This window comes from Haliaeetus albicilla, chromosome 8 (assembly GCF_947461875.1).
Source record: "Haliaeetus albicilla chromosome 8, bHalAlb1.1, whole genome shotgun sequence".
NCBI lineage: Eukaryota > Metazoa > Chordata > Aves > Accipitriformes > Accipitridae > Haliaeetus > Haliaeetus albicilla.
In genome coordinates this window covers 24,475,340-24,489,584 of record NC_091490.1, presented here as the reverse complement: position 1 = coordinate 24,489,584, position 14,245 = coordinate 24,475,340, and the positions used below count along the sequence as shown (strand labels likewise).

Below are 14,245 nucleotides of genomic sequence, written 5' to 3'. Positions count from 1 at the left end.
CGGGCTGCAGTTCTTCACAAACTGCTCCAGCATGGGTCCCCTCCATGGGGTGCAGTCCTTCAGGAGCACACTGCTCCAGCGTGGGCCCCCCACGGGGTCACAAGTCCTGCCAGAAAACCTGCTCCGTGGGCTCCTCTCTCCACAGATCCGCAGGTCCTGCCAGGAACCTGCTCCAGCGCGGGGTTCCCACGGGATCACATCCTCCTTTGGGCACCCACCTGCTCCGGCGTGGGGTCCTCCATGGGCTGCAGGTGGATATCTGCTCCACTGTGGACCTCCCCGGGCTGCAGAGGGACAGCCTGCCTCACCATAGTCTTCCCCATGGGTTGCAGGGGAATCTCTGTTCTGGTGCCCGGAGCATCTCCTCCCCCTCCTTCTTCACTGACCTTGGTGTCTGCAGGGTTGTTTCTCTTACACGTTCTCGCTCCTCTCTTCGGCTGCCGTCTCTGTCTGTCCCAGCAACTTTTTTCCTTCTTAAATATGTTATCCCAGAGGCGCTACCACTATCGCTGGTTGGCTTGGCCTTGGCCGGCAGCGGGTCCATCTTAGAGCCAGCTGGTATGGGCTCTGTCGGACACAGGGGAAGCTTCCAGCAGCTTCTCACAGAAGCCACCCCTGTGACACCCCACCCCCACCCCCCCACCCCCAAAACCTTGCCACACAAAGCCAATACAGACAGTGTCTCGGAATTGAAGTAGAATGGAATATTCAAGCTGAAAATCTGTAAATACAGAAAATAATTCAGGGTGTTCTTATGGTGCAGGATGATCTAATAACAGGACCAGTAAATGGTGGGGTTTTTACGGACTGGTTTACTCTGTCCCTACACATAATACATTCTGACACGTCTTCCACGAGCAACGCTGATGGTTTAAAAATGTACAGCATGGAGCTTGCAACTTTTCAATCCTTGCTCCAGTGGAAATGGTTTCAGTGCGCAGGCTTGAAAGAAGAGTGGTCCAAACTTGAGTGCAGCATTGTTCAAATTCAGTCTTTGACTTTATCATGGGTCTTCCCACTCCCACATTAAGAGCAGGCTGTATGCCCTTCTTCCCCTTACATGCCTTTTTCCTCCTTCAAAAAAGACTATTCTCATGCCGCACTCCTCTGCAAGCCATTACCCTTTGTTGTCACTACCATTAGAATAGTGACAGCCCAAAGCAGGAACTGCTGTTGTCACACAGAGGTGACAGTGCTGCAGCCCTCTAAGTGATGGTACAATCGTTTTCAGTTCTTGTAATAATGCTAACTGAAAGTACACATTACAAATGTGTAGACATATGATCAAATATAATTTTGACTGATCAGAATCAGGGATCCGGGTGAGTTGGATTGATCCTACTCAGGGATCCAGGTGAGTTGGATTAACTGAAGTTTTTCTTACGCTTTAGGGTTTATGTGCCAATGAAAAACAGTTTGGGACAGTAATGTTAGCTGAAACTACTTGTGGAGCGTGCTGTGGAGTTACCACAGTGATGGAAAAGGAAGGGAAAAGACAGGAGAGGGATTTAGTAAACTGACTAAAAGATATACGTACTCCAGCTGTGTTGAAATTTAGTTGTTACAGTTAACGGGAGTAGGTTTGACTCACCAAATGCAAATATAGTTATTTTTATTTAAGTTCTTTTAGCTATTCCTGTAGGACTCCAATATTATTGTGGAATACTTCTGCTCTTTTCAACAGAAGACAAAATGCCATGTGGATCACCTTCCTCTATTCCGAATGTTGTTCTTCATCAGGAAGACCAGACCCAGTTTTCGCACGGTGATGAAGTGATTTGTGGATGTAAACAAGGCTCTGGCAATTCTAAGGAAATGAAAATAAAATGTCTTAATGGGGAATGGAAGCCTTTACCTGTTTGTGCCGGTAATCTATTTCCATAACATTTTCATGATATTTCAGATGTAAGTGTAACATAGTTCTATTCAAAATCTCAAGGACTTCAGCAGTCAATATGCAGCCAGAGATACTATAGTTTCATGGATCTCAATGAAGGGTTGTTTTTTTTTTTTTCCTCTTTTAAATGTGAACATGTCCTTTGTCCTGGAAAGACTCTGCACCTAGAACTTTGTAAGCGCTCTGAGTAGGTTTGGGGAAGGAAACAGACACTTGCACCGTGAGTAAAATCAAGCATGGGGATACATCTTTGGTGTACGGTGCCTTTTACCCATTTTTCCGGTGTTCCTCCCTGGTAACGACCCTTCAGAAGCCTTGGGACCTATCTGCAATTAAGTAGTGAGCCTGTTGCACTAATTACTTGTAGTCTGATGTCTCTGTATACTACTTCGCTTTTTTAAAATCCTACTGGGAATTAAAGATAATACTAATAGCTACAATGTACTAGGCTTACCCCATCCTCACCATTTTTATGTGCATTAGTCCGTTTCATTTCTGATCAGTAGTTTTCTCTTTTTTCTCATCTTCCCATTTGGTTTTGCAGTGCATAAATTGAATGAAAGTAATGTCTTTCAAAAAGATACAAACCAAAGCCTTTTCGTAATAAAAAGAAAAAAAAAAATTACATTGGAGACAGTAATTTAAGACAAAGGCGACACTGGACAAGAAGGATTCTTGTCTGGGATAAATTACTCCAGCACTTCACTTATCTTTAACAGGATACAATTTATAATAGACATCCATTTCTGGGTTCCCCCTTTCTTCAGAAGTGATTTTATATTCTTCAGTGATTTGAGTACACCGTACCTTTATTTACAATTACGTTGAGGATTGAATCTGGCACAAAACACAGTCTGCTTAGCTTTCACAAGTAGCCTGTGTTCTGACTCTCAGAATCACCAGTCAAGGACACAAGACCTGGTTATGACTTAAATACAATTCCATAGGAGACTGATACCTGATGCATATTTCAGTGTGTGGAGTAGTACTTCCTTTATGCACCTGTTTCTACAAGCAAAAGAAGGTTCCTCTTCTTGCTCATCTTGCTACCTTTTTATAGTTTTAGGGAAGAAAAGAATGTTAAGTTTTTATATTATTTACTACACTCAGCAAAAAAATCATTCTGTTTCTGTAATATAGGAATCAGGAGTTACTTCAAACTACAGTAAGTAAAAAAACACTTTCACATGGACACGCGTTAGGAAACTGATGACCTATTCATCAATGAATGCGTACGTATATATTATCTAAACAAAATCTTTTTTTCAGGTCTTTTTGCTGATTTTTTTCAGATCCATCTCCTCAGTGTGTACTTCCAATGAATGTTGAGCTTGTGCACAATGGTCCTCTTCCCAAGCCAGGAAGGGAGACTAGGTTCCATGGAGTTATACATTATATATGTACATCAGCTGACAAAAGTATTAAACAGGCAACTTGTGTGTCTGGAAAATGGTCACCAGAGATTGAATGTACAGGTATGTTTTTAGATTTGTATACAATTTCTTTTTTTTATGTAGGAATGATAAATGCTCATTATTGAAGCTTCTTAGCATTGCTGTGGCACTAGTCTGAAATAGAAACGCTTACATGCTTATATATATGCTTACTCGATTATATGCTGAAGGATAGCCATGAATAATTATGGGAATCATTTGAACAGTTAACTAGGTTTAGAGACGCACTGTTTTAGTGAGGCAGACTTAATAATCTCTACCCTGACAATTGGAAGAGTTGTCACTGCCACTTCTGATTTGAGGAGAAGATGCAATGATAAACCTAAGCTCGGTTCTTCAAAAGGGCTTTACCATGGTGCAAATGAGAGTAGCTTATAGCTCAAGCTCCAGCCAAAGTTTTCTATTCCTGATTTTTCTTTTTTTTTTTTTCCTTCTATTTTTTCCAATCGCTTCCTAGTGAAACAATAAGAAAAAAGCTGTGTTGGCCTATTCAAAAGCACAGACCTAGAGGACACTGCCCTTTACATAATACACACCAAAGGTTGGATGCTTGTAAGACTGCCTTTATGTATAGCGGAGCAGGATATTGCCTGTAGAAGGCATGATTGTAAAACAATCATCGCCTCGTTGCCTGCTTTGATTATGCCAGATTCTTGGGAGATGGTGCATGGAAGTGGGAGAAGTACACAGAGTGTCAATCACTCGAGGGAGCGTTCCCTTTCAAAACCAAGTGTCCCTACCTTCTCGGTTTTCTGGAACCACTAGAAGCTACAAACCAAGCTCTGGATGTCTCCTCCTTCCTAGATGTACCTCCTTCCCTCCCTTTTTCTTTCCTTTGGCAGGAGCAGCCCTTCATTCCTTGAGTGGCAAAATTGAAGTTTATTTCTTTGTTTCCTTTTGCGATTCTCATTTACCTCTGTTATCATCAGATAAGTCTGAAGAAAAAAACAACAACAAAACAAAACAAGAACCCCAGAAGTTGGTCCAGCTTTCCTAAAGTAGTTCACCAGAGAGAGAGGAATGGGAAAGCACACAGGAGCGTGCAGCTATGTGGAAGGGAAAGGAAGGACTACAAGAAGCTCCAGCTTAGATTGGTGTAGGCAACTGTGTCTCTCTTTTCTATGAGTTTGAAAGCGTACGAGCATCTGAAGGCAGCTCTGGTGTTTCTGAAGCAGAACAAAATGATCATAATATTAATTAAAGCTTGAGATAGCTACTGAAGAATTATCTAACAAACACCAGTGTTTTCTTCGTTGGTTGTGTTGTAATCTGCGATGAACTGTTACACTTTGTCTTATGTTCTATTATAACATGAGTATGTGTCCTTAGCTGAGGAGAGTACGTGCCCACCTCCACCTCAGCTGCCTGGTGCTCAACAGATAACAGTTGGAAGAAATTACAAGGATGGGAGTAAAATAGCTTTTTCATGTCTGAAGAATTTCCAGCTCATCGGTGTGAATGAAATAACATGTATAGAAGGGAAATGGCAATCACCACCTTACTGTGTGGGTCAGTAGTGGATTATTTTTTCCTATTTATTTTACTATGAATTCTGTGTTGTCCATTTGCAGTCATCATTAGCCGGAGGATGATATTATTTATGTTAAGATTATCATGAACAGGTAACCGCAGAAAAGCAATAGAACGTAAGTTGCTAAAGAAAGTGCAGTTAACCAGCTGCTGGACAGTCGCTCTTTTTATTTACACAGACTTATCTAAGAAGGCATATAAAACTTTCAGATAGTCTCTCAAGAGCTGCGTGTTTATTTGTTTGTTTAGTATATTGCAGAATGGAGTCTCAGTTTTGACTGGGGGCCTTTAATACTATCCTGGTGAAAAAAATCAGTCTTATTTATTATTTAGTTGTAGTAGTAGCAATCTTTGGGGTTTTTTTTCTTTTTTTATTCTTTCCTGATTTTTCTCCTTTGCTTTTTTGTGGCTTGTTCCTGTAATAGGAGTATAAATGGTATGACATAACTCAGGCCATCTACTCTAAGAGATGCTGAGGAATCTGTAATCATTGTTAAAATATTACCGATGCAGGTGATATCTTGTAAGCAGAAGTGCATTAAGAGGTAGAAAAAAGTGTTTTCAGAAATGAACAGGAGATAGCTGAGTACAGGAAAAATGAGGTGCCAGCTGGTGACTGATGTGTACAACGGGCCAACCATTTCCGTATTTTTAAGCTGCAAAATTCTGATGCCACATGGTTTCTCTTCTTCTGCGTTGCCTGTGAGTCTCCATTTCTGCTGATAAGTGGCAGACATAGAGAAGAATAACAAAAAAAATATTTGAGCTGTTCATAAAACAACTTATTACTGAAATAAAATTCCCAGTCCCAGTTACCGAACAGCAACTTTGACTGTAATTAGATCTCTTGTATTGTGGAATTCAGTGCAAACATATGCTTTCAACTTGATGTGTCAACTAATAAAATCTCATTTGCTAATAACTAAAAAGGCATATAAAATATAATTTAAGTCCACCCACTCTACAGTAGTATAGGAGAAGAAAGCATTGGGCCAGCCCTGACTCAGGAGGGCTTCATAGAGATTTAATCCATTGTATGTATCAGGAAGTACATTATAATACTTCGTAAGTTCTGTTCTCTTTTTCATTTTCATCATGTCATCACAAAACCCCTCGGGACATTGGTACAACTTTATTAATGGTGGAAAAATTTAATAGCTAATATTCTAGAAACTCACTTTCAGTATCTCAGAACAAGATAATATCTCTTCTATTTCTCTGCCTATGAAATTTTCCCGGTTCTTGATGCTAAGCTGTAACGGTGTCTCCTTGGTATGAACTAGAAAATAGCTTTAATTTGGTTCAAAGGAAAAGAAAGAAACCCCATGTAGGACAGAAAGAGGAGAGAAGATTTGGTTCATGTGTCTTAGAGATTTCTTAATCTTCCTTTAAGCCATTTAATTTATATTTGGATGATTACATTTTTTTTTTCTTTTCAGTTTTAGACGGTATATGTCATTGGAATATTAATAGTCTTGCAGTATTATTTATCTGTGTTTTCTGTATTTTTTAGAAAGACCATGTTTGCCACCACAACCCATAGAATGTGCTGACGTTCCCAGGCTGGAAAATCGAAACGCAAAAATTAAAAGAGAAGGGAAAACAATTTATCTGGCTGGTGCTAGAGTTAAGTATGTTTCTCGTTCTGGATACATCTTAGATGGACCATCGGAAATAACTTGTTCCATGGGAAACTGGACTTCAGCTCCTACATGCTTGGGTAATGTCAAAAAATACTTTTTTTGAAGTGCATTCAAGAATGAAATTGAAAGAATTTTAAACTGGAGGTGGACTAGCAAGAGCCAGTAACTCCACAATTTGCTGTGGAATCTTATCATCCCTCATGGATGTCTTCAGAGCAATCCTGATTGGATGCAAGACTGACTTTTTGAATGCAGTCTAGTTTTTAAATATTCCTTTGTATTCTTGCAATCTTTGTTCAGTTCATAGCTCTGCCATGTGAGTCCTGGGCACATCCTCATAATCCAAGGATCTTTTTTCTACGTAGCCCACTAGTGACTAGGAGTTGCTTTGATGCTTCAGTGATGGAAACCACTTCGGTGTAGTAAAGGTCTGTCCTGGTTTCAGCTGGGATAGAGTTATTTGTCTTCCTAGCTGGTACAGTGCTATGTTTTTGAGTTAGGTATAAGGTATTGATAACACTGATGTTTTCAGTTGTTGCTAAGTAATGTTTAGTCTAAAGTCAAGGATTTTTCAGCTTCAAACCACGACAGATGCCCAGCCAGCAAGAAGGCTGGAGGGGCACAAGAAGTTGGGAGGGGACACAGCCAGGGCAGCTGACCCAAAGTGGCCAAAGGGATATTCCATACCATGTGACATCACACCTAGTATATAAACTGGGGGGAGTGGGGGTGGGAGGGATCGCCGCTGGGGGACTAACTGGGTGTCGGTCGGCAGGTGCTGAGCAATTGCATTGTGCATCATTTGTATATTCCAATCCTCTTATTATTACTCTTGTCATTTTGTTACTGTTACCGTTATCACTATTAGTTTCTTCTTTTCTGTTCTATTAAACCGTTCTTATCTCAACCCATGAGTTTTACTTCTTTTCCCGATTTTCTCCCCCATCCCACTGGGTGGGGGGGAAGTGAGTGAGCGGCTGCGTGGTGTTTAGTTGCTGGCTGGGGTTAAACCACAACAAGGTCAGAAGCCTTTATTAAAATTTTCTGGCATGTTTAGAAACAGGATCTATATATTTCAGTGATGAAGTCCATGCCTATTTAGGGGAGTGACTAATTTAATTTTCCATATGCTACCTTTTATAGAAAATCCACTGTCAGCGGATGACAATGCTAATGTTACAAAAAGCTGCCTGCAGCATCTGTTTGGTAGAAACACTACACTCACTGTGTGTGTGTCAGATTAGCACAAGCATCGACTTTCTGTATCTTTTCAGAGATGCCATGTGGAAGTGTTCCGAAAGTTGCCAATGCTCAAATTGAAGGCAGAAACAAGGAAATCTATGAGCCTGGTGAAACAATTCGCTACCAGTGTGATGCAGGGTTCCTGACTGTTGGTTCCCCCGAAATTATTTGCAGAGAAGGAAATTGGACAGCACCGCCCTTCTGTGAAGGTATAGGTTCTACCTCTAAGTAGTCTGTGACCCTTCTTAGTCTCGTGTTGTGAATTAAAGTAATGTCAGCTCAGGCATGCAGGTGAGTCAGGCCAAGAGAGCGAGGAGGTGGCTTGCTTTGAATAGACTGCTCCAACACCTATTTTTCTGGCTCCTGAGAAACAACAAGCAGGATAGGTCAGCAAGGAAATGGTTTCCCCTGTGGGCTGAAGCTAGTAGCTGAAACGTAGCTCTCTGCTGAAATCAAGCAGGCTGAGCGTTACGGAGGAATGGATGCTGGCTGCAGAGGGGGAGATAACTGGTGGGGTAATAGATCTTATTTTCACGTCACTTAGAATGTTGGTTGCTGAAAGTGGTCTTCAAATAGCAAGGAAATCATTTCACTCTCCAGCCCTTTGGCACATTAAGCTGTAGAGCACCAATCGGCACATTGGGCTGATCTCTGCAACTCCTTTTCTCTTTTTAGTCACTCTAGGCAAAAAAAAAAAAAATGTGTGGTGAAGCATTGCAGAATAAAGACCATAATATCTTCCTTTTCTGCCTGCAGAAAATGATCTGCATAACGCAAACCGTTTTTGCTGCTCAGGAGCACTGGTGCTCCGGAGTGCAATGTTCTGTGATTGTCATATCGCTGCACTACTGTTCTTAAATGCCCTTCTCTTTTCAGATGTTAGCTGTGGAGCCGCACCTGAAATTCCCAATGCTTATATTACAAGCACTCAACAGGAGAGGTATCTGCCCGGTGCCAGAGTGCAGTATGAGTGTGAAAGCAATTTTCAACTGATGGGTGGAAATTATGTCACTTGTACAAATGGAGAATGGTCACAAGCACCAACTTGCAGAGGTAGGAATGTGTGCTTTCATCTTGCCTGTTAGCATAGAGAGGACTGTTTGTTTACCTAAACATGCTAAAGACTTTACCTTTTTTACTTCCGTTTTCTTTGTGCACCCCAACTTTGTGCTTGCTATTGCTTCCTTGCGCAGCACTTTGATTTAGCTGGATGCTTCTAGAAATGCCAGGGATATTTTCACCAACAGCAAAAATGTCTTGAAGAAGCAGGGCCTAAAATGTGCTGCTCTGTCATTCTCCTGCATGGTACGGGCACTTCCCCAGAGTCTGCCATTTCAGCGACCTTCACTAGAAAGACACGTAAGGGCTCCTCTGTTCTGTTCAAACCTGTCAGGGAGTGCCTGAATGGAAGAAGCAGTAGGGGAGAGAAAGAGCCGTTCTTCTCCAGGGCTCCACTCTGACCGATGCAGACCCCAGCAGAGACTCAGATCTCAACCACATAAGATCTGCTCTGGCTATGGAAGTGGGAAGAGTGTTCCCGTGACAAGGAACTGTCGGGAACTGTGCTCCTGTCCCCTGCCCAAGTCCGTGGCTGCCAGGCGAACAAGTGCTACTTGGCTTTCTCACACCTCCATGGAGCTGACTGCACTCACCTGTCCCTGAGCAGTGCTGGCTGACAAGCTCCTCCGGAGCTCTGTGGTTCAGCAGAGCACCAGCTTGGCTGCTGGCCCTGTGACTTCCAGGAATGCCAGGGCTCCCCAGCGAGGGACATGGGCACACAGGAAGGCTGGTGTGGCTTCTTGTGCCATGAGGTGTAGCTACAAAAATGCTGGCTTTTTCTGGAAGCTCTCATTGACCCTGCCATCTCCTGAGAGTCCCAGAAAGAGTGTTCTGCTGCCACTGTCACACCTGATTTTTTTCTCCGTGGTGAACTCTCGGAGCTGTGACCCACCTGAGGCAGAAAATCTCGACAGAAATTGTAGCAAGGTTGATGCCTTTAACTGTCTGTTGTATAGGGGAACACCTCAAGGACTGCAAACCTGACTGCAGCAGTGTGTCTTTTCAGACGTGACGTGTGAACCTCCTCCAGAAATTGCTGGTGGTAAAGTTCAAGGTGTTAAAAAGTCAAGGTATTTGCCTGCGGAGAGTGCTCGCTATCAGTGCTGGCAAGGTTTTGAGATGACTGGGACTGCCACCGTCACGTGTCGGAATGGGACCTGGACAGTGCTGCCAAAGTGCAAAGGTAATTTCTCTCTCTTCATACAGTCGCCTGTCAGTGAGACTGTCATGAAGCTGACTCAGTGGCATTTGCTTCTCCAAATTTCAGTCTCGTGACTGTGCACAAATGCAAGGTATCTGGCACACTCAGGAAAAAGCCATTTTCCCAGGTATCTGCTCAGGTGAGTTTAGCAGCTGAGTGACCCAGGTGGCTTCACTTGAGAGGGCCACATCTGGAAAACCACCCTGAGGCTGAGAGCAGTTGCTGGCCAGGTCTAATTTTGAGTCGCAGCCCTTGGACTTCTTAGAATCTACTTTTGGTGCCTGCCTGATGAGAAGAGAGTGAGAAATTTTGCTGTCAGTGTTGGAGAGCAGAGCCCACAGCTTCCCTGCCAGTTGACATCCAGATAATGCAGACGATGCATTGCTGTATTGCATGCCATGGAGTCAAAGCAACTGTTAAATCAACTGAGGGTAGAATTTGATGTGTGAGCCAATACCTAGGTACTGTGTTGGTGCCTCCTGGGATTTCATGAGTGCCCTGAACAGCCCCACTTGTTTTTGTTAGAAATCCAGAAAGTTTCAGCACGTGAACCAATGCAGCAGCATTTGACTCAAACGCCACCCAGCTGGGAGCTGAAAGGGGTGCAGAAACAGCAGATGAATTAAGACGAGGCTCCATGTTGTGGCTCCAGAACAGAATGCCAAGTGCAAGGAGGCCCACTGCTGGTACCAAGGGACCTGGGTCTTCTCTGAAGATTTCCCAACGCAAGGTCCATTGGAAGGCCAGACTTGGCAGCAGTGTGGTGCTTGAATAGGTATAAAAATCCGTGAGGCAGCAGTGCTTCAGGATTGGCACGTGTGAACTCCCCGGTGGCCCTAAGTGGCCCACAGAGCCCAAGGGCTGTCCCATTAGTGACTGCAGTGGTGCAGTTCAGTGGTAGTTGTTACTGTTTGCATTTGGATCCACTTTTCTCACTGCCCAGGCAGCACAGGGAGGAGGTGGGTGTCAGGCTCTTCTGCAGAAAGAGCTGTGCCAAATGCTACACCATTGTGTGGGATGAGGGGAAGTCCTGCAGGCAGCTGCAAGTGCTTCAGCTGTGGGCAGATGGGGTGAACTGGCAGCTATGAGTCCCAGCACTGGAGAAATGAGAAACTCTTGCTCTTTTTCACCTGCCAGGTATATGTTTTTTCTCTCTGCTTTCCTCCAGCTCTCTCAGAGTAGTGCCAACGTACTGTCCAGTAGTATTTGTGGCCAGGCCTCTGTTGCAATTAAACTCTTGTGGCTTTCTCTGATTGGGAATTTTCTTCCAGGGAAAGGTGGGAAATGTGGCCCGCCTCCAGTTATTGAAAACGGAGACCTTCTTTCCTTCCCCATGCAAGAATATCGACAAGGTACAACTCTGGAGTACAAATGCCCAAGTCTCTATGTCCTGGAAGGATCTCGGTATATCACCTGTACTGATGGGCAGTGGACAAGCCCCCCGGTTTGCCTAGGTAGGTTGAAGCACATGCTGGGTGGCCAAAGACCATGTGACTGCTCCTGTTGTCTTTTTCCCAGATCCCGAGGGCATCACTTGTACAGCAGCCCTTGTGCTGGGGCTGCGATGCCGGCAGGGCAGAACGGACTCGCGTCCTTCTTTTGTCCAGAAGGAGTTTCTTCTTGAAGTTGGCTCATGTAGTCCCCCCTGCTGCCTGCTGTCTCTCACCACCACAACGGGTTTGGGAGGAGGGGAGTTTGGCTGAACCCCACTGTGTGAGGGGATCTCCATCACCGTGCAGGGCTCCCGCGTGCTCCTGAGTTGGCGATGCTGCTACAGTCAGCAGGCTGGGAGTGGGGAGGATGGGTCTGAGTGCGTGGCAGTGCTGGGGAAATCCGGGGGTGCATCCGTGACGTGGCCGTGAGGAAACAAATTTAGAGATGTCCTGAGCAGAAGGGAAGAAGGGATCTCAAAAAAGACATGGGGAAGTTCATTGGTGCCTGGCGACTTCCCCACCCATGCTTCAATCTTGCCCTGCATGGCTGTCAGAGCGAAAAAGCTTCTCCTTAGCTCTGCGTGGGATCTCAGCTATGGGCTTTTTTCCCTTTAGCTTGGATGTGAACGTCTTTCCTGTTGCAAGTAACAGAGGGTCAGAGCAAGTAGCTGGAAGCACTTGTGATGCAAAGAACTTCTGTAGGCTCTAGGGAAAAAAAGTTACCTGTGGTGCATCTGTGTGAAGCGATGACACTCTTCTCTTTGCCTTTTTCAAGTGGCCTGTACAGCATCTGAAGAAGACATGGGCAGAAACAATATTGAACTGAAATGGATCATAGGAAGAAGAAAGCTGTATTCCAGATCGGGTGACTTTATTGAATTCCGGTGTAAAATAGGATATTTGGCAGACCCAGCATCTTCTCCCTTCAGAGCACAGTGCGTGGAGGGGACATTAGAATATCCACGGTGCAAGCCAGGAAGTAAGTGATCTCCAGTTTGGCCACAGCTTAGCTGCTCTGTTGTTGCATTTTTAGTGCTGAAGCCGAGGGGAAAGCCTTTAGCTTTCCTGGGGGAGCACCTGGGGAGGAGCCAGGGTGTGGGAGCATCCTGTGAGCTGCAGGTGGTGAGGGGCAGAGCCCCCAAAAAGCCATTGTCTGGCGTACCTGAGCTGGAAAGACTGCTGGGGTAAGGGCTCTCAGCCAGTACCGAGAGTTTCAGCGCATCAGTTGCCCTGTGTGAGGTCTACAGGCAAATAATGGAAGTACTTTTTGCAGAGAACTGTACAGTGCACGCGAGGATTATGGAAAGGAACAACATTCAACTACAGTCATCAAGCCGGTTGAGCTCTTCCACCTATCGCTCTGGAGAGTATGTTTTCTTTGAATGCAGATGGTTCTACCATCAAGTTTCACGGCCTGAGTATTTTAGAGCAGAATGCCTGGATGGAGTGATTAAGTATCCTTCATGTAAATGTAAGTGCTCGGTGCCAAGGACACAGAGGGGCTGTAGGAGGCAGCTTTGCTGAAATTGCCTGTCCACTGCTCTGAGGAACCACTGCGATGTGTCGAGCTTGGTCATCATGCCTTTTCCCCTTTCTTCTCTTTATGCCGCAGGAATGCTTGGATAAATGAAAATGGCATGAAGGAGCCCAGCTGTGGAAGTGAAAGATCCCTCAACCGACCCAGTGATTTGAGCTCAATTTTTCCTGGCGTTTCCCATTTTGCTGTGCTTTGTTTGCAGCTTAGCCAGTGTTCTGTCTTGGAATTTCTCAATGTTTTTCTTTTTATTATTGGATGATTGTGTTTACATTTTCTCCACATTTTATCCATTTTTGTAAATGTATTTACGTATTGTAAATGTGTTTACATTTTATCTATCGGAATGGTTGTTCTTGCATTTTATCCATTCTATGTTGATCTTACTGTTATTTTTATTAGCAATTGTGTCCTGAAATAGGCCGGCTTTGGTGGCATACTGAGACAAGAATTAAAGCCCGCAGGTAATAATGAGCAAGTAGAGTGTGTTTGGCCTTGTCTGCTCCTTCTCCGTGTGCTTGCCTGGAAACTAGCCTGGGGTCATGGCAGAGGTGAGTGTCCTGACTGCCTGATCAGGATGAGCAAGTGAGTGGAGTCTCTTTTCAACGACTCAAGGAAGTCTCTACATCACAGGCCCAGTTCTTCTGGGGGATTGAGCCTCCCTGACATTTGCTGGAAGGGCAAGATGTTGGGATGCAAGTAATGGGGGTTTCTGGGTGGAGGTGGGGATGACTTCTTGGTCCAGGCCCTGGATGGGCCACTCCACAGAGCACACAGCTCCATCTGCTGCTCACTGTCAAGGAAGAAATGTCTGGGATTGTGGATATCAATGGCAGCCGTGGGTGTGGTGACCATGTACTAATGGAGTTCTTGATTCAGAGGGGAGAGAGAAAATCATGTAGCAGTACAAATCATGCACCTTAGGAGAGCAGATTTTCGCTCATTTAGGAAACTAGTAGGTGGGATTGCTGGGGAGTTATAAAGGAGTCCAGAAAATCTTACAGGTCTGGAAGGACAGAATCTTCCAAGCACAGGAATATTCAATTCTGATGCTCAGGAGGAAAAACACATTTACCAGGACTCTGGCTTGTCTAATCAGAGACTTCACATAGAGTTTTGAAGCAGAAAAGAAATCAATGTACAGGAGATTGAGGCAAAAACACGCAACAAGTTGAACTGTCCATGGCATTGACTTGGCCTGTATGGGTAGTGTTAGGAAAGCTGCAGCTCATCTAGAGTGACACTTGCAAGG

General features: G+C 44.4%; 1 protein-coding gene across 1 annotated transcript in view; it reads left to right on the top strand.

Moving 5' to 3' along the window:
• LOC104318911 (complement factor H-like) overlaps window positions 1–13,471 on the top strand; it is a 31,278-nt gene extending 17,807 nt beyond the window's left edge. Inside the window, exons 9-19 of the mRNA XM_069789355.1 lie at window positions 1,685–1,867; window positions 3,190–3,372; window positions 4,681–4,860; window positions 6,395–6,601; window positions 7,799–7,975; window positions 8,643–8,819; window positions 9,832–10,008; window positions 11,298–11,480; window positions 12,235–12,438; window positions 12,733–12,930; window positions 13,072–13,471. Coding sequence (XP_069645456.1) covers window positions 1,685–1,867; window positions 3,190–3,372; window positions 4,681–4,860; window positions 6,395–6,601; window positions 7,799–7,975; window positions 8,643–8,819; window positions 9,832–10,008; window positions 11,298–11,480; window positions 12,235–12,438; window positions 12,733–12,930; window positions 13,072–13,073 — 1,871 coding nt within the window. The 3' untranslated portion in view covers window positions 13,074–13,471. The remainder of the gene's footprint in view (window positions 1–1,684; window positions 1,868–3,189; window positions 3,373–4,680; window positions 4,861–6,394; window positions 6,602–7,798; window positions 7,976–8,642; window positions 8,820–9,831; window positions 10,009–11,297; window positions 11,481–12,234; window positions 12,439–12,732; window positions 12,931–13,071) is intronic.
• Window positions 13,472–14,245: the final 774 nt, after the last annotated feature.